Consider the following 25,199-nt stretch of genomic DNA (forward strand, 5'->3'; position numbering starts at 1 on the left):
CTATGAAATCACTTGCTCCTCTTTTAGCAACGGCCTGTGTACATCACTGGAGGAATGAAGCATTCAATGATTGAAAAAGTGTTCAGGTTACTCCTACTTTCAAGAAATTGTTGAAGAGGCACATGTGCCTATAGGCCTGTGTCACAGACCACATTCTGTTGTAGGATTTTGGAACATGTTTTATGCTTTCATATTGAGACCTTTCTAGAGATTGGAAATCTCTTTAGTGTCGACAAAGAACGGTCATATGAAACCCAACTCGTTGTGTCATCCACGAGATCCAGAAATTAGTATTTACTAGTGATAGTAGGGTAGGAGTGGGGGACAGTGAAGTGCTGCTGGGGAGTGTGCTGGGACGAGGTGGAGAGAGGGTATTCTTACATTCCATCCAGGATCATGTGTTAGTGAGAAGATGATAATTGACTTGAAATAGGTACAAGAAGCTGTAGTCATTCAAGCAAACAACCCGACTGTGGCACTCCTTGTCCTGATCATTGTATTCAGTGTCTCTCCTCACTGTTGTAGTCATCATCATCAAGAAGCAACAGCAGCAGCTCATCACCGACAAACCACACTTCAGTTTTCTTGTGGCAACTGCCACTGATGAACACTTCAGAACAGCTACCAAGATTAGCAAATGCTATTTGAGTATGGGGAAGTCTGTTTCCTTATCTACTTTTATGTGATATGATTTTTATTCAACCTTTTACTAATGATTGCAGTTGTGAAGAACATCACGATCGTGGGTGGTAGGGACGTGGGACAAAGGAACTGTGTACTGTCTCCCTTACATTGGGGTCAGGAGATACTGACAAGCACGCCAAGAGGTAATAAGGAATAGTACTATGTCATAACTACTGTCATGGTAGCACACCCCCAATATTCTCTTGCACTATCAAATAATAAAAAGGGAAGATTAATCTGAAAATGAGGTAAGAATTTTACCATTCCATTGTTTGATGTTGTGGTTTTGAAATTGAAAAACTGTCAAGACATTTCATTTGGATAGAAGTCTATCCAAAACCATTTTTGTTAACTTGCTCATCTGTGCAACTTCATGACAAAATTACTACTTCAGTACTGTGAAGAGATTCCTGCAAGTAAACTTGCAACAGTAGTTTCAGATTCAAGGTTATTATTGTGATTTTATACAAATTAAATATGACTGTATAATGAACTTTCCATCAGCGAAGTGTAGGATCTATGTTTAATGACAGTTCCTGACTGGTAAAAAACTGTGGTCAAAGATTTGATTCAGACTGGCGTTGTTCTATCTGGCACTTAGATTTAATTTGCAAAGAAAATCCCTTGTCACAAGTATTGATGAACAATGTTGTTATTTTCTTTAACTTTTTTTACTTGCACAATTTTTTTGAGAGTATTCTTTCATCTCTAACAGTTCTATAAGATGTTTAGTCAGTGTTTAGTACTATGACAGTATGCATTCAGAGATAAGAATATGATTTCAAAACATTGACAACCAAACAAGAGTTAACAATAGTGCTTGAACAGAACAGCTTTCCTCCTTTTCCAACATCAGACGAGCTGCAAGGGCAATACACTGGTCATTGCATGTACTGTTGTTACGATATTGTCCAGTGTTTTAGTTTGCAGTACGTGTTTTTTTCTGTAATTGCAAAGCTAGCAGTTATCTTCATGTGTATAGGAATTAGTGAAATAAGTTGTTGCCTGTGTAACATAATTGATAGGTGTACCTTTCCCTTTCTATAATGGTTCTGAATACTTTTTGGTGGAATTATTACTTGTCATTTTTGTGTCAAGTGTGTTGATAGTTAGTATATAATCGTGCAGAACTGAAACATATTGAATCAAATAGTCCAAATTCAGTTGATTGTTTTGTCCTTAGCTTTGCAAATCAGCTTCATTAAGATTTTCATAATTTGTGCCAAGATAATTATGGTTATTAGATTTATTTGTGAATTTACATGCTAATTTACCTCAGTCTTGAGAATATGTAGAAAACCACACACACATTTGTGGTTTGAGACTCATTTGCATTGATATAGGCAGCTACAAAGAAGTTGGTTCTGTTCTTTCATAGGAACTGTTTGTAGTTCATAATAAATTGTGAAGTTGTAATTGTAAGTGACATCATTTATGTTGAGGGCCGAATGTCCACCTAAATTTCCCAGTATTCTTGTAGCTCTGTAATATGTATGAGAATGTGTGGCTTGGTGTGTGGATTAACGTGAAAACAAAAGCCTACTCATTTTATTGAATTTAGTTCAATGACACCGGTATGGACTTGCTTGTGACTTGATTTTGTACTGAATAAAATCTTCAGGTGGTTATCAGATGCCCACCTCTTTTATTTAACTCTAGATTCATTTATAGATGTGGTCTAGAAAGACAAGTGATGCAGTTTTGTTCCTATCTGTATTGTGATTTCCCCAGTTTTATCACTAAGACATAAGATGAAATACACTTACGAAAAAGTAGTTAGTAGAACATTATCTGATGATTGAGGAAGTTTCTTGTAGTTCATAATTGAGAGTTGGGTGTGATGGGATGGAAGCCTGTGTCTTTCTTGCTTGTATGTCTTTTATTTTGGCTGGGTATTCATAAACTAGCTTGTCTGGGTATTATTTTCCATGTGAAGGTATGTACTGCTTAAATTAGGCAGTGATGGTTTGTATCCCCACATGGTGCTTTTCCTGCTGTTTGCTTTCTGTTCTTTCTGTGCAGTTCTAACCCAGTTTCTTGAAAGTTAGCATTCATTACATCCTCTCTGAATTGGCCCAGTGAAATCATTACTCGTATAAGTGACGCTATGTGCCATGTGAGTGTAAATGTCTGTGTATGGAGTTTTCAGTTCTCAACCACCAGCAATAATTTTTACCTCATCTTTGAGCATTGTAATCCATCCTTCACTGAAAGAAACAAGTTGCACTTAATTAAGTTACTGGTAATAAGTCTGTGAGCTCACTATTTGAGGCTAGATGTTTTTGTGTTATTTTGTTTATGTGTAAAGTTTACAACTGAAATGTCAGTTGTGGAGGAGCCCTTTTAAATGTTTTGTTTCATTAGTTACATTAACAGCTGTTAGTATTGTGACATGGCAAATTGTGCATCAGTTGCCTTCAGTGTTTGTATAATTGGCATGATCTGGGCATGGCTACATTGGTCAGCCATTTTTTTGTGCGATGGGTTTGTATCAGTGCCACAGAGTCCTTGCACATTCTATTTCCTTTTCATTTAAAAAAATTTTTTTTAGTAGTTTCAGGTAATAGTCTTCTTCAGATCTCTATGGAATACTGTTAACCTTTGTTTTCCTTGCTGACAGTAGCTGTTTGGTTTTTAAGATTCTGCTGTTCAGCAAGTGCGAGGAAGAGAAGCTCGGAAGCCTGGTTCAGGCATCCAATGTGAACTGGGCCACACATTTACTGGAGAAACTGGGGTGCGGTACTGCCATGCCCACAGCTACAGGTACATAAAAAATTAAAAAAGAAAACTATTAATCATACTTTGTACAGTTTGCCATACATAATAAAATGTTGAAAGAAATGTGACATAATAGTGTACCAAATCACCAAAAGAACAAAAGTTATCATTGTAAGCATACTAATCTTTAGAATTTAGATACTGATCTGTTTGATTTTGTGATGTCGTGAAATGGCTGATCAGTTTACCGCCAAAATTAAATGCACAGCTGACTAAACCAAGGATGCAAAACAACCCATTTCTCCAGTCATTAAAAAAAGAAAACTACATAATTGAATCAGGCTGACAGATTATTATAAAAGTTTGTACTTTTCTGCACAAGACTGTTTTGATAATTTGATGGATGTATGAGCTAGGCCAAAAACTGGTGTGACAAAACAGAAGCTGTGAGTATCAGAGGCAGTCACAATGATACAAAGGCTACACTTAGTGTGCTTTAGAAGTAATGTTGTTACCTAATAGTTAGCAATAACAGAGCTTCACAGAGTAACAGTCAGATTAACAGTGCTGATAATTGCTGGTTATGCCCTGGTAGTGAAAGAACAAAAAATGTGTTACCATTTATGTGACTTAAGATGACTGGGATTTTCCTGAACATCTGAAACACTCTGCAGTAGAAGCATCACAAATGATTGCTGGGGAAGAAAGGAGGTGGAGGGGGGGGGGGGGGGGGAGATAGTCGGTACATGGCAACTCCGTCTTTAACTGCTCGGCACTTTGCTGTATTCTGATGAAATTCAGTTGAGAAAAACAATAAATCTGAGACTGAACTGCTGGTCAGTACTTACATCAGGAGGTGAAATGTTAGTACTGGTGAAGGATTTATACAAAAATCACACACTACCTAGCTATTGTAAACAGTATTTCCTTCCTCAAGAGGAGAGAGAGATTGTTTTGGGAAGATTATAAATTAAGAGCAGATCGCTCGCACACTAAGGAGGGACCTGTTAGTTCCAAAAGATAGGTAACATGTCACTTTTATTTTTGTGTGTGTTTATTGCCAGCACTACACATTTTACTTTCTTAAGATAAGTAATGAACAGCAATTCTATCTCAAATTGGTTAGTTTTCATGAAAGAATATTAAATGAGGATAACAGTTTACAGTGATCAATGTACAGTGATTACATATGTTGGAAATGTTAATTTATTTTGCTGGAATTGTTAGTTATTCAGGCAGTTGCAGCATAAGGAAAAAGTATGAAATTTGCATCAATTTTGCTGTAATGAATTACTGTGGTTGAATCCAAAGTGGTTTGCATTATTTGAAGTCCGTTCAGTTAGCATAGTGATGCAATTTTGTGAATGGGACAAATGAAATTAATTTTAGACACAGAATGAAATGAAAATATTGCAGTTTGGAAGTAAAAAAAATACTTATCTTGGCATTAGGTTCTGATAGTAAAGGCATAAATGAAAAAGATATGTAAACAATTACAGTTTTATCCAGTGATGTAACACTGTGTTGTCGTTGACACCGAGGGAAGAGTACATGCAGTTATTCTTTTGTGTGTTTTTGCATGTGTTTCCATTGGCGATTGTGCACGAGGTGTGTTAAAAATAATGGAATATTAATTTTGTTGTATTTTTTTAAAATTTCTATACTTAAATGTTACCTGCTTCAAAATATTCCTCGTTAGTTATACATCTGTGTCAACACTTTTTCCCTGTCCCCGGTACACTTCAGGAGTTGAAGCTTTGTGATAGTTTCTTGGCTCTCTCAGGATGCATTTTTAATATCGTGTGTGTTTGTGGAATGATGGGGACTTAAACTGGCGAATATGGAGTGTGGGGCATTATTACAGTGTTGTTTCTGGAAAAAAATTAACAAAAAAAAGCAAAGAATTGTGAGCGGATGCATTTATTGTGTTGCAAAAGGCATGTGAATTGTCTTCCCACAAATCTGGGCAAGCACACCCCACTCCCCTATCTTGCCACTCCCTCCAGTTTGTGTGTGAATATGTAAGTAGTACTCCTTATTGATCATTTGATCTTATGGCAAGATTTCATGGTGCACTATGCAGTTAGAATCGAAGAACACAGTGTGCATAACCTTAACATTTGACCGGAACGGTTGAGCATTTTTTCGTCTGGAATGCATCCGTTGGTACAATTGCACCTTGATTTTGCTGTCATATCCATAAACCCAGCCCTCATTATATGTTATGACACACTTCTGTAGTTCTGCATTATTTTTGACTTCACCTAGTGACTCAGAGCAACTTGCAATTGAAGCTGTTTTTGTTACAAATTCAACAGTTTTGGAGCAAATTTTGCTGTCACATGATTCACATCCTAAATGTGTGAAAAAGTTTCAATGCATGAGCCAGTTGGTATGCCATTGTCATTAATGACTTCTCTGTATGTGATTTAATGGTCATTCATAATCATTTCCTTCACTTCTCCACAATTTCATCATTTGATGACCTGTGCCATTTGTCAGCTTCACCATCTTCACAAACTTTTTCGAACCAGTTCTACCATTTCTGTTCTTATACCAGAATTTGATACAAATTCTCTGATTTGTTTTTACACAAAATGAATAATCATCGATACTACCAAAACACTCGTAACCTTTTTGACAGTTGATAACACGCTAAGTATTCCATATGGCTAAAACTGTGCATATACTTTTCAGACATATTTACCAGTGCAGCAGGGAAAAGATCATGTGAATCAGACTAATACAGCATGTGGAATTAAAGAACTCCCATTACTTTTTGAACACACCTTGTTTGTGGTAATTAGGTCACGGGAGAGTGACTTTGGTGAATTACTGGGAGACTGTAGGAGGTGGGAAAGATCTAATACACCAGTAAAGAAGAAGAGAAAGGATGTTGTCTTGCAACAATGTCCAGCTATTTGAAAGAAAGGATGTTATTATTTTAAAAAAAAATGACATCATGGAACCATCAAGAGCAGTTTGTTGTTGTCGTCAGTGTAGATGTTTCACCAGAAAAGAGAGGGGGAGGGGGAGAGAAGATTTTAGAAAAAGAAAGTCTGATGGCATTTGTGCAAGTATCTTGTAAAAAATCTTGGAGAATGTATTATAACTTGCATACATATATTTGAGAAATTGTTACTTTGCCTCATACACATGCTTTTGATTTGTCATGCATATGTGTGTTAGGGGAGGAAGAGTACTTCTGAACCTATTAGGTATACCTCAGTCATCTCATTATGAGCAGATGTTCTAGATAGTTACCTACTGCTGGGACACGCATAGTGTTCAATAATGATTCAGTTAATAGTCATCTGAAAAAGCTAATCGCAGTGTGCAATATAAACTACGTTCTCTTGAGTTGCAAAAAAAAAAAAAAACCCTCATTTTTTGTGTTCATAGAAAGTATAATGTTACTTTTATCTTTCTGGTGCAGCTTTTCCCACTTTTACAGGAAATTACCTTCCTTCCTATAAATACTTCATTGCATATTGTAAAATTGTGAAAATGCTAACCTGCAGACATTTATTTCCTCGTACATACAAGAATTTTCAGCTGCAATATAGCCTGCTTCATCTCTTTCCTAAGAAATGGGACTCCTCTTTCAACATAGTGAAGCATTCCTCACCACCGGTGATATTGCTGGGAATGTCTGTGGTTACAGTTGACACTGGGACTGAAAAAGTTGATCTCTTAGAAAACAATAAATTGACCAGTTGCTGAACGACACAGTTCCAGCCAATATATCACAGCAAAGCTAGGAATTTCAACACAGATCATGGCTCATATACCAGGATGGATCTCATATGTATAACTTGGTCTTAACACGCTTCCTTCAGCGGAACTTTCCTGCCGACCTCTTCCACACCAGTTATTCTTGGGTATTCGGAACAGTGAATTGAGGACCCTTCTGTTCCAAACTAGTGGTTGCTACCTGTCGTCAGACTAAAATTATTCACACTCTTCAAACATAATTAAAGATATTGTACAGATGACAGAGGAAACTCATTCCTCTCTCTCTCTCTCTCTCTCTCTCTCTCTCTCTCTCTCTCTCTCTCTCAAGCCCATGTTACTTCGAGTGGGGGTGAGATCATCACTGTCACCACCATGGAACACTAATGGGCGTATTAGCAGTGCACTTAGCACATCATTCTATAGATGTGCGAAGAATCTTGATCATATCTATGACAATGGAATACACAGGGATTGACTCTGAGAGTTGACAGTTTTTGCAGTTCCTGTTAATAACATCATATTTACAGCTGGCCCGCTGTTTCATTCACACTGTGTATTTATGACCTCTGTATACACTACAGTGCTTCATCAGTGGGTGCTAATGTCTATTTACTTCATGGAGCCATATACAAGAGGACAGAAATGGGATTTTGAAGCATGGGTTCTCGTTCAATCCTGTGGAAACAGCAGTAACACACTACAGTGGAGTAAGGATTTTACATCCTCACTCTGAATTATTCTTAGGCAATGTTCTGTTATCTGGTGGGGTTCAGCAACATTGCTTCATAGGACTCTTGTTTGGGAACTACTGACTGACTTGACTACCACACTTGACTTCTAAAGAAGGAACTGTGTTGTAAAACGAGACGCCTTTGGTTTGCTGATGGGTTGACCTTATAGCTTCTTGTACTTAAATAAAAACCTTTTAACTTATTTTATGTAGGCTATGGATGTGTGGCATAGTGAACTGCTGCACTGTTGGTACGATGCCTGCTGTACCGATCCATTGCAGTGGGGTAAGGCTAGAAGCAGGAATATTGACTTGGGTTAGTAATGGTAGACTCATTTATGTCATTTATGCAGCAACAATCCGTTGAGTGCCTGATAGTGCCTACTCTGTATAATGATGAAAACCTCCCTTTTGAGGTAGCCCATTGTGTAACACATTTTTGCATGTTCCGAGGCTGTATAGAGAGCACATACCTTATTAAGTACAGATGATTACTACATTCCAGTATTTCATGACTACCCCTGCTAAGGACTCATCTGTCCAGTTGATATGAGAACAACAACATTGTTGATTATGCAATATGGATAGGGAGATTCATTGAGCACACGTCATTTTTATGACCAAGTTTGTAGCCCTCATCCAAACCGTGGAATGTATGTGACTAAGGAAGAAAAAGTCTCTCTTATGCTGCCTCCAACCACTGGAGAAATTTTACCCATGGCATTCGCTGGTAGTGCATATCCTCAGTCTATTTTATGAGCTTCACAAGATAGAAACACCAATGAAACTGCCTGAAGGTAATTATTATTTTACAAAATTTACAACGATTACTTAAGACTTCTACTACCTGGTATATAGTCTGAAAAACTACAACTTCATCTCACTCTCTTGGACGGAATCCATTTTACAGTCCAAATTATACAAGCTACACACAGCTGACCCATAGCATCAATGTGAAAGACTCGACCCAGTTTGGTTGGTGTCCATCTAACAGGAATGCGTAATTCATTAGCCTGACAGCTCTGAGGAGGGAGACTGGACACCTCTATGTTCTACATATTAGCAGACTATGAAACAGAAATCCAACAAATCCATCACTTCATCTGGAAAGGTAAACTTTGCATGAAAATCTGAGTTTCTACCACCTGCACACAGACGTGCAGAGAGATAGGGGCTATAGTTTTTTTTTTTTCTTCTGAGATAAAGCTGCATTTACAAACTTCTTGGAGTTGCAAGTTTTTAAATGTATTTTTGTTCGTGTAACTGATTGGTTAGTAGGGTTATTAATGTGTCTCATTTCTTTTACAGGACTTTGTACTCTAGTCTATATAAGTGTCACATTTCTACAGTCATTATACTGCATATAGACAGCTCCGGAATTACAACATGTTTGTTTATAGTAACATGTTATTTCGTGTGTGCATCAGATTTCTTAAGCATTTGAATTAAAACTTCCTTTTTAAATATGACTTGTCATTATTGTTGATTCATACACGCTGCACGTTAACTTTGTTGTGGCATAATTTGTTCAGTTCTTTTTTGTCGCATTATGCTCTTGTCATTCAGACTGTATCAGTAGCGATTCGTCGCATTGGTTTGTGTATCTTCATGACTGAATGCTTTTCTCTGAGAAGTCATCACTTCTGCTGTGGTATATTCAGTTTTGAGTCATCTCAGAAACCATGAAATTAGTGACAGTAGGAAAAAAGATCTCCATGTGTAATTCACAGTGTAGTAATTTGGGTTTGGCTACTTGGTGGAGTTTGTTGTATCATAAAATAGTCTTGTGGTCCATGTTTCTGCTTTGTTGTTGCTCATAAGAGAATAATTTACCTGAAATTGTCACAACTATCAGCCACATCCGTATTATTAAGTGTAGGGAATAAGTGTGTTGAAGCACACTGGTGTTTATGTTGTAGAAGTTTTATTAATTGTTAAGTTTTTAGTCATGTGTTGACATTTTTGGCTCAGTGATTGGTGCATGCAGAATAAAGTGGAATGTGTATGTAGTCCATGATCGTTAGAAGATAATGAAGAACCAACACAGCACTGTACGTATCTGCATGTATGCTATTTTGCATAACAAATCTGAATGTTTGGTGTACAAAATATATTTTTTAATTGCTTAATGTTGCATAACAAAACGGAATTGAAGCCTACAGTGACAGGTTAGTGCATTGTCAGTGTAAATTATTATAGGATTAAGAAATTGTGATGTCTGAAGTACTAATATTTCCCACTGCTGTGGTTTTATCAGGTAATGCCGTTTTACAAAAAAAGTAATAGCCCCAAAAAGGTAAACAACAACTTCTGGCTGTTTATAATATATTGCCTCTTGTAAATTGTGAGTAAATACCTGTGTCTGTTTTAGGAGGTAGCGGAAGTTCTCATGGGGGCCACACAAACATTCCTAGCAATGAAGAGTGTGGAATACGGGATGTTTGGCGGCACAATCTTGAAGAAGAATTCAAGACGATCCGTCAGGTGGTGCAGAAATACCATTATGTGGCAATGGTAATTAAGTCCTTACTACTGTCAAATGTTGTGACTCACTTATTCCTATTAATTACATGAGCACACCTACCAATGCTCTCCTCGATCCCTGCCCCTCCTCCTCCTCCTCCTCCTCCTCCTCCTCCTCCTCAGACTACTACTACTACTACTACTACTGGAAGTTCTATGGTTCAGCTCTACCTACTTTCGTGTTAATGGATGTTACCTGTGCCCTTTTGTAATCAAAGGCCAGATGCATCTGTTGAACAAGTCTTTGATAACTTAATATCAAGAGTGGCCCTAATTTACTTACAAATTCTGTGTGGAACATAGCAGGTAGTGTCCTGCAGCATTATTGAGTTTGAGATGTAAGATGATTTTCAGTACCACTAGTACTTCTTTTTCTATGCCACCTTATGTGAGGTACAGCTATTTAATGATAGCAACATTCTTTGAGTTTTCCTTCGTGAAAGAACATTTTAAGCCAGTATTCAATAAATCAATTTTTGCTATTTTATGATACACTTCCTGTCTTGTCTGTACAAATCTGGGCACTGGTTCATGTTTCACTTAAAACAAGTCTGGACACGGTGTTTGCTCCACTTAAAAAGAATGACCAAAATTTTTTGGGGTTTTAAGGTGAATCATGGGATAATATTTTGCTGTTGTAGTTACTGAAGGCTGTACACATTGCTGAATGGTTTTCAGTTACTGTTTATGTGGTGTCACCGCCAGACACCACACTTGCTAGATGGTAGCTTAAATCGGCCGCGGTCCATTTAGTACATGTCGGACCCGCGTGTCGCCACTGTGTGATCGCAGACCTAGCGCCACCACAAGGCAGGTCTCGATATATGATAGAGCACTCGCCCCAGTTTTACGGACGACATTGCTAGCGACAATACGGACGAAGCCTTCCTCTCATTTGCCGAGAGACAGTTAGAATAGCCTTCTGCTAAGTCCATGGCTACGACCTAGCAAGGCGCCATTAGCCTTACCTACTTTGAGAGTTATAGTATAAATGTCTCAAGAAGAACGCTGTATTCATCAAAGAATAAAAGTTAAGTATAAAGCAGCTACGTACTTTTCTTGCTACCATTCAATAGTTATCCTGTTCCAGACTTGACGCCAGTCGGCGTGTGTGTACGCGTGCCTTTCTTTCGGCTCCCTTCCCAGTGTGGCGTAGCAAACTTGTTACGCCACAACAGTTTATGTATCAGAGGACTTGTGCCTTATTTTGTACCTGTTTCTTGAGAAGCTTTCTGCTACTGCCTGTAAACGAGGTGGGATCTCTATTACGTTTCTTAATTCTGATAGATACACATTGTATTAGAGCTTGGTTGGCAGTTTGTTTGAACTGGGTTCTCAATCTGTTCACTATCTGTGTCAAATGATTATATTTTCTGTCTGAGAAATGAGATAAACCTGTGTTTCTTGTTCCTTTTTTCAAACATTTCTCTGCTTAAAATTAAAGCTTGGAATTCAACCGGATCCCAAAGAGTTCCACATGAAGTGTTTCATTCAGTATATAATCGTTAATGTGTTTTCCAGGTTCCAGCAGGTCTTTTATTTGTTGGAAATCATATAATATGAGTCTTTGCAGGATCATTACTCATCCTGACTAAAATCATTTTCAGTATTACACTAAAACAACTGTAAAACCGAAGCTTGAACTGTCGGTTGTGTAGTTGTTTTAATGTTCCATTTGGATGTATTCTAACATCCAAATTGAATTTATTAAAACAGACACTGGAAATGGAAGCTTATGCACTTATAATACTTCATCTGTGTGGTACGAGACATTTGTAGATTGTGTATAGTATTGTTGTGTTTGGGACCTCAGTTTGTACATGTATGTCATCAGCAAAAATTGGCAGATGTTGAACAGTCTGTCAGCCATTAAAGAGGAAACAATGTGTCGGCTGTTAAAGAGGAATTCTTATGGTTTTACAACAGGATAGTCAAGTTTCAGTCATGTGTTACTGCTAGTCTGTGATCCTCTGCTTCCTATGCTGAAGATAAGATTCCGGCCATTCAAGTTTCCCTTATAGGTTTTGTGTTGATGAGATACATTGCCGTGATCACAAAATATATGAGCAGGGCAGTTTTCATTGTTCTTTCTGTAATGATGCCATTTGGGAGATTGTACATTTCTTTCTCTGCAAAGATTTTTTAACAAAACCCAAAATCAATCAGTATTCTGTTGCAGCCCACTTACCCAAAATTTCTTAGTGAGGAAGGCATGAAATGAGTTTGTAATGAGATGTAGTTTGCTTGTTTCTATTTTTATAGCATACCAGGAGGCACTCTTTTTGAACAATATCTACAAATGGCATTGGAAGGGGGTGGGGTGATATTGGTACATACTATATGATGATTTGTGGAGTATTTATGTAATGTTAAGTAGATGGGTATTCATGTATAGGTATTCGTGTTTGGTAGCAGTTTCATCTCTGCATAACTGCTGCAACCTATGTCCATTTGAACCTACTTATCAAACCTTGGTCTCCCTCTATAGATTTTACCTACCATACTTCCTTCCATTATCAAATTGACGATTCCTTGGTGCCTCAGGACATATATCAACCGATCTCTTCTCTTAGTCAAATTGTGCCATAAATTTCTTTTTTCCCCCAGTCCAATTCAGTGTTTCCTAATTAGTTATTTGATCTTCCCTCTAAGGCTGTGTTCAGAGTGGTGCCAACAATGGGTCGGCAAAAGCAGTCACCAGAGGCGACAGCTTGTTCACAGGGTGTGTGATCACCTTTGACATTTGTTAGGACCTATTCTATCAAGGTGGTTTATCTATTTTATCTTCATTGAGTGGGATGGATGCCTCAACACCTCTGTGCTTGGAGACAAGTGCTGTATTGCGGCTTTTGCTATTAAAAAATGCTGAATGCTCTATATGTCCCGAAAGGAACGTGGTGGGTGCTATACACTCCTTCCTCAGTTACAGGAATAACCGGTCAACTTTTGCGATTATATGAGATGAAGAGAGAAACATTCTGTTACATATTTGAGATGATGATGATGATGATGATGATGACATTGTAAGGCAAGAGTAGCACCTTTAATTAACTTCAGCAAAAGACACATGTCAATTACTGTAATCTTCAGTGACTGTCATTCAGTGTATGTGTAAAAGATAAACATAAATTTTAGAATAAGATACTCTGACCAGATAAATCACATTCGGAACCCACCTCATATAACAGAATCACCTCCCTTCTGGCATGAAAATGCCTGTAAGCAGTAATAATAATTTGTAGTCAGCTAATGCCCACATGCTACAGTTCAAAATAGATACAACACAGTAATTTTAAGAGTAAAATATGCCATCGTTTCTAATAAAGTGGAAATTTCAGTCCACAGATTCTGAGCTATAGCCCAGTTATGATATTTTTATTTCTCAGGATACCACAAACTACTTTTATCCTGGATTAAACTTGACAGTTTCTCATAGTCCATATGTTGTGTATGAGAATTTCGGCCCATTCACCTGAAGAAAACAAATTTATTTGAATTTCAGCAATTGTCACCTGAAGTCTGTATGGTCAGGTGATGAGATCAGCTGCATTGTGACTGTTCATCATGTATTGGCGTACTGATTGGGGGGGGGGGGGGGGGGGGTGTACCACCTGTCTTTGGCTGTGTTGGTTGTCAACGGATTCTGCCAGTGTTGGTGTCACTGAAACTACAACCTAATTTATGACATTATTATGTAGCAGCACATTTCAAAAGCTTGTATTCTATTGTTATCGGAACTTCTGTACAAGGCTACCCTTCGGAGAAATAGCTTTATAAAAGACTTCCTAACATTTAAATTTATATTCAAGGTTAACAGATTTCTCTTTTTCAGAAATGCTTTTCTTTCTGTTGCCAGTCTGCATTTTATATCTTCTCTAATTTGGGAATCAACAGTTATTTTACTGTTTAAATAGCAAAACTCAACAACTACTTTTATTGTCTAATTCCCTAATCATCCTCCATTAACATCACCTGATTTAATTCAACTAAACTAAGTTACCCTTCATTTCTCTTAGGTTTACGTTACTGCTTGCTCAGTGTACATATTGGAAAACATTGGGAGAGGCTACAACCCTGTCTCATTCACTTCTTAGCTACTGCTTCTGTTTCATGCCCATCGACTATCATAACTGCAGTACAAGTTGTGTATCTACATTCACATCTACCTAGTGAGGTGGTGCAGTGGTTAGCACACTGGACTTGCATTCAGGAGGATAGTGGCTGAAATCCCTGTCCAGTCGTCCAAATTTAGGTTTTGTATGATTTCCCTAAATCAATTAAGGCAAATGTCAGGATGGTTCCTGTAAAAGGGCATGACTGATTTCCCTCCCTATCCTTCCCTAATCAGAGCTTGTGCTACATATCTAATGGTCTCGATGTTGACAGGACATTAAACTCTAATCTTTCTTCCTTCTATTTGTAAAAGTCGTAGACAACTTTTTGCTCCCTTGTATTTTACCTTTGCTACCTTCAGAATTTCAAAGAGTGTATGCCAGTGAACATTTTCAAAAGCTTTCTCTAAATTATCAAATATTCGGAATGTTTTACCTTCTAAGATGAGTTGTAGGGTCATTATTGCCTCATATGTTCCAAACAGATACTTCCCAGGGTTAGCTTCTACCAATTTTTCTATTCTTCTGAAATATTTTTTGTCAGTGTTTCACAACCATAACTTGTTAAACTGACACATATCAGTAGGAATAGTTTTATCATGGCTGGCTTGTCCGAATGATCTCAGTAATTCTGAGGGAATGTCATAAACTCCAAGGGACTTGTTTCTACTTAGGTCATCAGAGCTCTGTCAAATTCCTCCTCCCCGTGCTTAATATTGCTTTTGTTTCCTTTCCGTAGGTCTTCTGCATATCCCTTCCATCTAGCATCCTTCCCTTCCTTGCTCAGTATGAGGTTGCTATCTGAACTCTTAATAGTCATGGAGTTGCTTTTGTTTTCTCCAAAGATTATGTTAATTTTTCTATAGGTGGCATATAACTTTCCCATTTCTTGTGTAGCCTTACTGTGTTGACATTCTATACTTCCTGTCAATATAGTTTTTAGATACTTGTATTACTTTTGGCCTGTTTCATTTGCTGTGCTTTTATATTTTCTCCTTTCTTCGATTAAATTCAATATCAACTGTGTTATCCAAGGATTTCTACTAGGTCTTGTCTTTTTAATTATTTGATTCCCTGTTATCTTCACTATTTCATCTCTGAAGGCTATCCGTTCATCTCCTAATGGGTTTCTTACCCCTGTTTCAGCCAGTCATTACCTAATACCCTCTCCGAAACTCTCAACAACTTCTAGTCCTTTCAGCTTATCCATGTCTCATTTCCTGTCTTTCTGAAATTTCTTCAGTTTTAATGTTTAGTTCTTATAGCGAGAGTCCCCTTCTGCTCCTTGAAATGTTTTTCAGTTTAAAATCTGGTTTCAAAATCTCTGTCTACCATTATGTTATAATCTGTTTGAAACCTTCCAATGCCACTAGTCTCTTCAATGTCTATAACCTTCTTTCACACAATAGAAAATCTGAGATGGAAATATGACAATTTTGTGAAAAGGATAGAATGCAACTCACCATACAGTGGAGATGCAGACAGGAAAAACAAAAAAGACTGCTAAACATGTGAGTTTTCGGCCAAAAGGCCTTTTAGAGTAGACAACACACACACACACACACACACACACACACACACACACACACACACATACACATTCACTCAAGAACAGGCTCTGGCCACTGAGGCTGTCCTCAGTGGCCAGAGACAGTGTTTGTGTGTGTGTGTGTGTGTGTGTGTGTGTGTGTGTGTGTGTGTGTTACATCATCTTTAGAAGAAGGTGTTTTGGCTGAAAGCTCACGTGTCTAGCTGTTTTTTTTGTTGTGCTGTCTGCAACTCAACATCTCCTCTATATGCTGACAATATTACGAAAAAGATAGTTGTAACAATATAGTAGAGACTCCAAGTCGAAGATAGGCACAACATCTGTGACTGAACATCTCCGGTATATGGTGAGTAGCAACAGTCCTTCTCATAATATTGTCATTATTTCATCCTGACTTTTTGTAATATTTTCATTAACCTTATTTTATGATTTTTAAACCAAGTGTTAACAATGATTAAATTCTGCTCAGTGCAGAATTCCACTAGAAGGCTTTTAAGTTCATTCATCTCTGTCAGTCCTTTTTCACCTACCATTTTTCTATATTCTCCTTTTCTTACTATCAAATTCCAGTCTTTTACCTGCATAACCCCCCCCCTCCCCATGAACCATGGACCTTGCCGTTGGTGGGGAGGCTTGCGTGCCTCAGCGATACAGATGGCTGTACCGTAGGTGCAACCACAACGGAGGGGTATCTGTTGAGAGACCATACAAACCTGTGGTTCCTGAAGAGGGGCAGCAGCCTTTTCAGTAGTTGCAGGGGCAACAGTCTGGATGATTGACTGATCTGGCCTTGTAACACTAACCAAAACAGCCTTGCTGTGCTGGTACTGTGAACGGCTGAAAGCAAGGGGAAACTACAGCCGTAATTTTTCCCGAGGGCATGCAGCTTTACTGTATGGTTAAATGATGATGGCGTCCTCTTGGGTAAAATATTCCGGAGGTAAAATAGTCCCTCATTCGGATCTCCGAGCGGGGACTACTCAAGAGGACGTCGTTATCAGGAGAAAGAAAACTGGCGTTCTGCGGATCGGAGCGTGGAATGTCAGATCCCTTAATTGGGTAGGTAGGTTAGAAAACTTAAAAAGGGAAATGGATAGGTTAAAGTTAGATATAGTGGGAAATAGTGAAGTTCGGTGGCAGGAGGAACAAGGCTTTTGGTCATGTGAATACAGGGTTATAAATACCAAATCAAATAGGGGTAATGCAGGAGTAGGTTTAATAATGAATAAAAAAACAGGAGTGCGGGTAAGCTACTACAAACAGCATAGTGAACGCATTATTGTGGCCAAGATAGACATGAAGCCCACACCTACTACAATAGTACAAGTTAATATGCCAACCAGCACTGCAGATGATGAAGAAATTGATGAGATGTATGATGAGATAAAAGAAATTATTCAGGTAGTGAAGGGAGACGAAAATTTAATAGCCATGGGTGACTGGAATATGAGAGTTGGAAAAGGGAGAGAAGGAAACATAGTAGGTGAATATGGAAATGAAAGAGGAAGCCGTCTGGTAGAATTTTGCACAGAGCATAACTTAATCATAGCTAACACTTGGTTCAAGAATCATAAAAGAAGGTTGTACACATAGAAGAATCCTGGAAATACTAGAAGGTATCAGATAGATTATATAATGGTAAGACAGATATTTAGGAACCAGGTATTAAATTGTAAGACATTTCCAGGGGCAGATGTGGATTCTGACCACAATCTATTGGTTATGAGCTGTAGATTAAAACTGAAGAAACTGGAAAAAGGGGGGAATTTAAGGAGATGGGATCTGGACAAACTGATTAAACCAGAGGTTGTACAGAGTTTCAGGGAGAGCGTAAGGGAACTATTGTCACAAATGGGGGGAAAGAAATACAGTAGAAGAAGAATGGGTAGCTCTGAGGGATGAAGTAGTGAAGGCAGCAGAGGATCAAGTGGGTAAAAAGACGAGGGCTAGTAGAAATCCTTGGGTAACAGAAGAAATATTGAATTTAATTGACGAAAGGAGAAAATATAAAAATGCAGTGAATGAAGCAGGCAAAAAGGAATACAAACGTCTCAGAAATGAGATCGACAGGAAGTGCAAAATGGCTAAGCAGGGATGGCTAGAGGACAAATGTATGGATGTAGAGGCTTGTCTCACTAGGGGTAAGATAGATACTGCCTACAGGAAAATTAAAGAGACCTTTGGAGAAAAGAGAACCACTTGTATGAATATCATGAGCTCAGATGGAAACCCAGTTCTAAGCAAAGAAGGGAAAGCACAAAGGTGGAAGGAGTATATAGAGGGTCTATACAAGGGCCACATACTTTAGGACAATATTCTGGAAATGGAAGAGAATGTAGATGAAGACGAAATGGGAGATACAATACTGCGTGAAGAGTTTGACAGAGCACTGAAAGACCTGAGTCGAAACAAGGTCCTGGGAGTAGACAACATTCCATTAGAACTACTGACGGCCTTGGGAGAGCCAGTCTTGACAAAACTCTACCATCTGGTGAGCAAGATGTATGAGACAGGCGAAATACCCTCAGACTTCAAGAAGAATGCGTTGTTGTTGTTGTTGTGGTGGTCTTCAGTCCTGAGACTGGTTTGATGCAGCTCTCCATGCTACTCTATCCTGTGCAAGCTTCTTCATCTCCCAGTACCTACTGCAACCTACATCCTTCTGAATCGGTTTAGTGTATTCATCTCTTGGTCTCCCTCTACGATTTTTACCCTCCACACTGCCCTCCAATACTAAATTGGTGATCCCTCGATGTCTCAGAACATGTCCTACCAACCGATCCCTTCTTCTAGTCAAGTTGTGCCACAAGCTCCTCTTCTCCCCAATTCTACTCAATACCTCCTCATTAGTTATGTGATCAACCCATCTAATCTTCAGCATTCTTCTGTAGCATCACATTTCGAAATCTTCTATTCTCTTCTTGTCTAAGCTATTTATCGTCCACGTTTCACTTCCATACATGGCTACACTCCATATAAATACTTTTAGAAATGACTTCCTGACACTTAAATCAATACTCGATGTTAACAAATTTCTCTTCTTAAGAGACGATTTCCTTGCCATTGCCAGTCTACATTTTATATCCTCTCTACTTCGACCATCATCAGTTATTTTGCTCCCCAAATAGCAAAACTACTTTACTACTTTAAGTGTGTCATTTCCTAATCTAATTCCCTCAGCATCACCCGACTTAATTCGACTACACTCCATTATCCTCATTTAGCTTTTGTTGATGTTCATCTTATACCCTCCTTTCAAGACACTGTCCATTCCGTTCAACTGCTCTTCCAAGTCCTTTGCTGTTTCTGACGGAAGTACAATGTCATCGGCGAACCTCAAAGTTTTTATTTCTCCTCCATGGATTTTAATACCTACTCCGAACTTTTCTTTTGTTTCCTTTATTGCTTGCTCAATATACAGATTGAATAACATTGGGGAGAGGCTACAACCCTGTCTCACTCCCTTCCCAACCACTGCTTCCCTTTCATGTCCCTCGACTCTTATAACTTCCATCTGGTTTCTGTACAAATTGTAAATAGCCTTTCGCTCTCTGTATTTTACCCCTGCCACCTTCAGAATTTGAAAGAGAGTATTCCAATCAACATTTTCAAAAGCTTTCTCTAAGTCTACAAATGCTAGAAACGTAGGTTTACCTTTCCTTAATCTTTCTTCTAAGATAAGTCGTAGGGTCAGCATTGCCTCACATGTTCCAACATTTCTACGGAATCCAAACTGATCTTCTCTGAGGTCGGCTTCTATCAGTTTTTCCATTCGTCTGTAAAGAATTCGTGTTAGTATTTTGCAGCCGTGACTTATTAAACTGATAGTTCGGTAATTTTCACATCTGTCAACACCTGTAGATGGCAGTTATAAGAGTCGAGGGACATGAAAGGGGAGCAGTGGTTGGGAAGGGAGTGAGACAGGGTTGTAGCTTCTCCCCGATGTTATTCAATCTGTATATCGAGCAAGCAGTAAAGGAAACAAAAGAAAAATTTGGAGTAGGTATTAAAATCCATGGAGAAGAAATAAAAACTGTGAGGTTCGCCAATGACATTGTAATTCGGTCAGAGACAGCAAAGGACTTGGAAGAGCAGTTGAATGGAATGGACAGTGTCTTGAAAGGATGATATAAGGTGAACATCAACAAAAGCAAAACAAGGATAATGGAATGTAGTTGAATTAAGTCGGGTGATGCTGAGGGAATTAGATTAGGAAATGAGACACTTAAAGTAGTAAAGGAGTTTTGCTATTTGGGGAGCAAAATAACTGATGATGGTCGATGTAGAGAAGATATAAAATGTAGACTGGCAATGGCAAGAAAAGCGTTTCTGAAGAAGAGAAATTTGTTAACATCGAGTATAGATGTAAGTGTCAGGAAGTCGTTTCTGAAAGTATTTGTATGGAGTGTAGCCATGTATGGGAGTGAAACATGGACGAAAAATAGTTTGGACAAGAAGAGAATAGAAGCTTTCGAAATGTGGTGCTACAGAAGAATGCTGAAGATTAGATGGGTAGATCACATAACTAATGAGGAGGTATTGAATAGAATTGGGGAGAAGAGGAGTTTGTGGCACAACTTGACAAGAAGAAGGGACCGGTTGGTAGGACCTGTTCTGAGGCATCAAGGGATCACAAATTTAGCATTGGAGGGCAGTGTGGAGGGTAAAAATCATAGAGGGAGACCAAGAGATGAATACAGTAAGCAGATTCAGGACGTAGGTTGCAGTAAGTACTGGGAGATGAAGAAGCTTGCACAGGATAGAGTAGCATTGAGAGCTGCATCAAACCAGTTTCAGGACTGAAGACCTCAACAACAACAACACCTGCATACTCACCAACTTAAGGGTAGTAACATTCCACATCGTGATGCATAAAATGCTAGTTTCATTTTTCCTGATGGCAATGTCCTCCTGAATAGCTGCTGCTTGGAGATCAAAGTGGGTGACTAATTTACTTGGGCAGTATTTTACTAAGGAGAGTGGAATCATCATTACTTCGTTCAGTAGAGCTGTATGTACTGTGGAAATATAACAGCTGTAGTTTCCCATGCTTTCAGCCATTTGCAGTACCGTCGTGCAAGTCGATGTTTACTAATGTTGCAAGGCCAGATCAGTCAGCTACCCTGACTGGTGCCCCCTTGCAACCACTGAAAATGCTGCTGTCCTCTCCAGGAGCCCCCTGATGTGGCTGCACCTTCGCTAAAGCTACAAGTATCTGTATCATACAGGCACGCCAGTCACCCCAACTTGGCAACGTCCATGATTCATGGGGGGATATTTATATATATCAAGGATACTTACATTAAATAAATTTTGCAGAACATTAAGTAGTTCTTTCTATTTAATGTTATTATCATGTTCTGCTATGCACTGGTGGGGAAATTCAGGGATGTTTATATCTATCAAGTTATCTTGAATTATTAAGTGATGGCAGCAGTAGTTAAAAGCTTGTTCTGTAAAGTCAGCATGAGATTTCAATAATCTGCAGTCCACATATAACTGGAAGAATCAAAAGATTTTTGTGACAATGGTTTTTGTAATCTCCTTAGAGGAAACATGTTTCAAACTATTGTGTTTCTGTATGTCTTTAGGCTTTGGACTCCATTGCAACTAAAACATTGCCTATTGACATTTGTGTATTGTTTGCCGGAGTGAATCAGAATCATGTGCACTTGGTTTTTCATTAGTATAAGTGATGTTTGGTGCCATTGTGAGATCGTAATTATGCAGTTTGGTGGTTAAGGATTTCAATCTTATTCTGGTGCTGTTGTGGTCATAGTGCTAAATTTCATTCACCTCACTGTTTTATTTGTTTCTTGTTGAGTAATGCAGCAGGTAACTTTTCAAGTATTTTGAGGAGATTAGTTTCTGTGTTTGTTGTGAATAAGTGCTTTATTGTAACAGCATGAAGTATATGCTTGATGGTGGAAAGTTTATACAGGTAATCTAAATTTTATTAATTTGGCACAAAAGTTCATACATTTACGTTTAGCATGTTGGCATTCCAACTGCTATGGGTTGATTTATCAATTGTCTTTTTTATTTGTAGTTCACTGTTGCTGTTTCAGTTCACGCATTGCCATTTTGTTATAAGGAGATAGCAAGTGGAGCTGTGGATGCTAGAAAACGAAGTGCCAGTTGGAGAAATCGGAACATTTCCAACATATTCTTCTGTTTGAGTTCAGTAGAGGGATGACAACAGTGGAGGCAGCCAGAAACATTTGTGCCATGTTTAGGGATAATGCCTTTGGACTGAGCATGGCAAGAAAAGTGTGTTCTCATTTTGAGGAGGAATGTTTTGACATAAGTGACTCTCCACATTTAGGAAGACCTTTGAGATTTGAAGAAGATAGTTTAAACATATTAATCCACAATGATCGACATTGTACTCGAGAACTGGCAAATGTGATGAACTGTGATCATTCCATCAACATGCCACATTTTCGTGCAATGGGGAAGATTAAAAAATAAGATGTATGGGTACCACAAGCTTTAAGCCAAAATAATAACACTTAGCAGATTGCCATATGTGCATCTCTGCTTGCTCATCATCAATTGAAATGTGAAAAACACCGACCATTCCTATTCTGTATTGTTACTTACGACAAGAAATGGTGTATTTATGCTAGCATAAGGAAAAGAAAAGAATGGTCGAGCCCAAACAAACCCAAACCAACAGCTACCAGTACAAAGACCTGCACACACCCACAAAAAATGTTACACGTCTGGTGGAGCAGTGATGGTGTTGTGTGCTAAGAATTACATCTCCGAGGTGTAACCATCACAGCTGCCATTTATTGTTAACAAATTAGATGTTTTGCAGACACAGTCCAAGAACAACAGGCAGGAACACTGTGTGGAGTGATGCCACTCCACAATAACGCCCACCCACATTCTGCTAGACAGACATAAAGCACTACACAAAAGTTGGGTTGAGAAGTCATTCCGCACTCAATTTATTCACACGATCTTGTGCCCTCAGATTTTCAATTTCTCTGCTGTCTGTCAAACAGCCTGCAAAGAACTTCCTTTCTGAATGAAAATGCTCAACAAACATGGCTTGATGAGTTTTTTTTGCCTGAAAACCATGTGATTTCTAAAATTCTGGAATTGAAAAGATACCACAGCATTGGCAGTCTGTTGTAAATAGTGAAATAGAACGTATTATTTATGACTAAAGTCTCTGTTATGCGTATCTGTTGTGTTTATTATACTTACGGAAAAACACAATGAATTTTTTGCACCACCCCAATTATAATGACTTGTTTATAAATAGCACACAGAACACAGTAACGAAATAATAAGACTTAATATAAAAGAGTGATTGAAGTAAGATTTTCGATAGTATTCAACTTCATGTGTAGCACAAATAGTACATTGTGCGAATGTGTGTTATGTATATCTGCAGTTCAGTGTGTTAAGTGCGTTCCCTTCAGAGATGATCATAGTCGTGTTCAATTAATATGATTTAGCCATTCAAAAATGAGCTATACAGGGTGTCTCACAGTTCCCGTCACCGATCTCTTGGGTTTGTAGAGTGAGGACTTAGTAGATAGTTTTTATACAGAACCCACATCTGGAAATTTACCATCTACATGCTGGACACACTGGACATATGCCTGGAGTTGTGGTCTGGGACGCGATTTCGTGGTTATCCCATGCACTCTGACTGCAAAATAGTATGTCAGTTTGGTGATTCGACATGTCATGCTGCCATTCATGAACAGTATTCCAAGATGTGTTTTCCAACAGGATAAGACTCAACCACATACAGCATGTTATAACACAGCATGCACTACGACGTGTCAACATGGTGTCTTGGCCTGCTCGATCACCTGATCTGTCTCCACTTGAGCATGCATGTTACATTACCTGACAACTCCAGCATCACCCACAAACACCATTAATCAAGCCTCTGTTGACTGACCAAGTGCAAAAGGCACGGAACTTCACCCCACAAACTGACGTCCACCATGCGTACAGCACAGTGCATGCACATTTGCATGCTTCCATTCAACAGTGTGGCAGTTACACTGGTCATCAACATACCATCATTTCACATTTGCAATGACTTACATTAACTTGTGGTCTTGCAATGTTAATAACTTACATATGTTACTTAGACAAATGTATTTCCGAAATTACATCAGTCTTCATTAATTATTTTTTGGTGTTGAGACTTTTTTCCCCATCCATGTATAATAGTTAGAGCGCAGCAACCTAACACTGAGTAGCAACAAATACTTAACACAGTCACAGAATTACGTCCTTAAAATTCAGTGTCTTTCAGATCTAGCAGTCAGATAGGAACAAATATGATATATTATCTTAGATTTTCAGACATAGGTGTTGCTGCTTTCTAAGACACCACAAACTTACATAAAGTGGCTTTCAACATTACTCTTTAAAATTTTCAATAATTAAAACTAAAGTTAGCTGTTTTTGTTTACTGTATTTTTGTAAATGACAATTAAAGATTTACTTTTCTGAGTAACCGAATAATGGAAGCAGCTTTGTTTGATAAATGAGTTTTAGATACAATGATAATTTCTGTTGAATTATACTGGCTAGTTTGCCAAAGTATGAAATTCTAATCCAGTAACATTGTTTTAACTGAAGAAGCTAATTACTTAGAAACTAAATGATTGCATAAGTTTCTAACATGTTTTCGTCATTAGCTTTATAAATGCTATAGTTATTGACATGGCCTTTTTCATCTACTATATCTACATTATTAATTGGATATATGTTTACATATGAATAATGCTAATGGGGTTTTAGGTTACTGGTGTTTTGTGATTAGTTTATTTTTCCGGTAAACTAGTCACACTAATGAAACTTCCTGGCAGATTAAAACTGTGTGCTGGACCGAGAGTCGAACTCGGGACCTTTGCCTTTCGCGGGCAAGAGCACTTGCCCGTGAAAGGCAAAGGTCCCGAGTTTGAGTCTCGGTCTGGCACACAGTTTTAATCTGCCAGGAAGTTTCATATCAGCGCACACTCTGCTGCAGAGTGAAAATCTCATTCTTGTCACACTAATAATTTTAAATAACCAAAAGAATGTAATAGACAATAAAGTTAATTTCGTTAAGCCCTGAGTCAATATTTGATATTTTAGGTACAGGTGCCATATAAATCACAATATTGAA

The 25,199-nt window shown here is 38.3% G+C and overlaps 1 protein-coding gene across 5 annotated transcripts in view; it reads left to right on the plus strand.

The window, feature by feature from the left end:
• LOC124606662 (CCR4-NOT transcription complex subunit 7) overlaps positions 1 to 25,199 on the plus strand; it is a 129,438-nt gene that overhangs the window by 22,444 nt on the left and 81,795 nt on the right. For 3 of the 5 annotated variants that reach the window (XM_047138669.1, XM_047138670.1, XM_047138671.1), the window contains 2 exons: positions 3,324 to 3,447; positions 10,239 to 10,381. In XM_047138669.1, coding sequence (XP_046994625.1) covers positions 3,324 to 3,447; positions 10,239 to 10,381 — 267 coding nt within the window. Of the gene's footprint in view, positions 1 to 3,307; positions 3,448 to 10,238; positions 10,382 to 25,199 lie in introns of all 5 variants that reach the window. The other 2 variants (XM_047138672.1, XM_047138673.1) reach the window with 2 other exon arrangements.

The sequence above is a fragment of the Schistocerca americana genome, chromosome 3, assembly GCF_021461395.2.
Source record: "Schistocerca americana isolate TAMUIC-IGC-003095 chromosome 3, iqSchAmer2.1, whole genome shotgun sequence".
NCBI classification, from domain to species: Eukaryota; Metazoa; Arthropoda; class Insecta; order Orthoptera; family Acrididae; genus Schistocerca; species Schistocerca americana.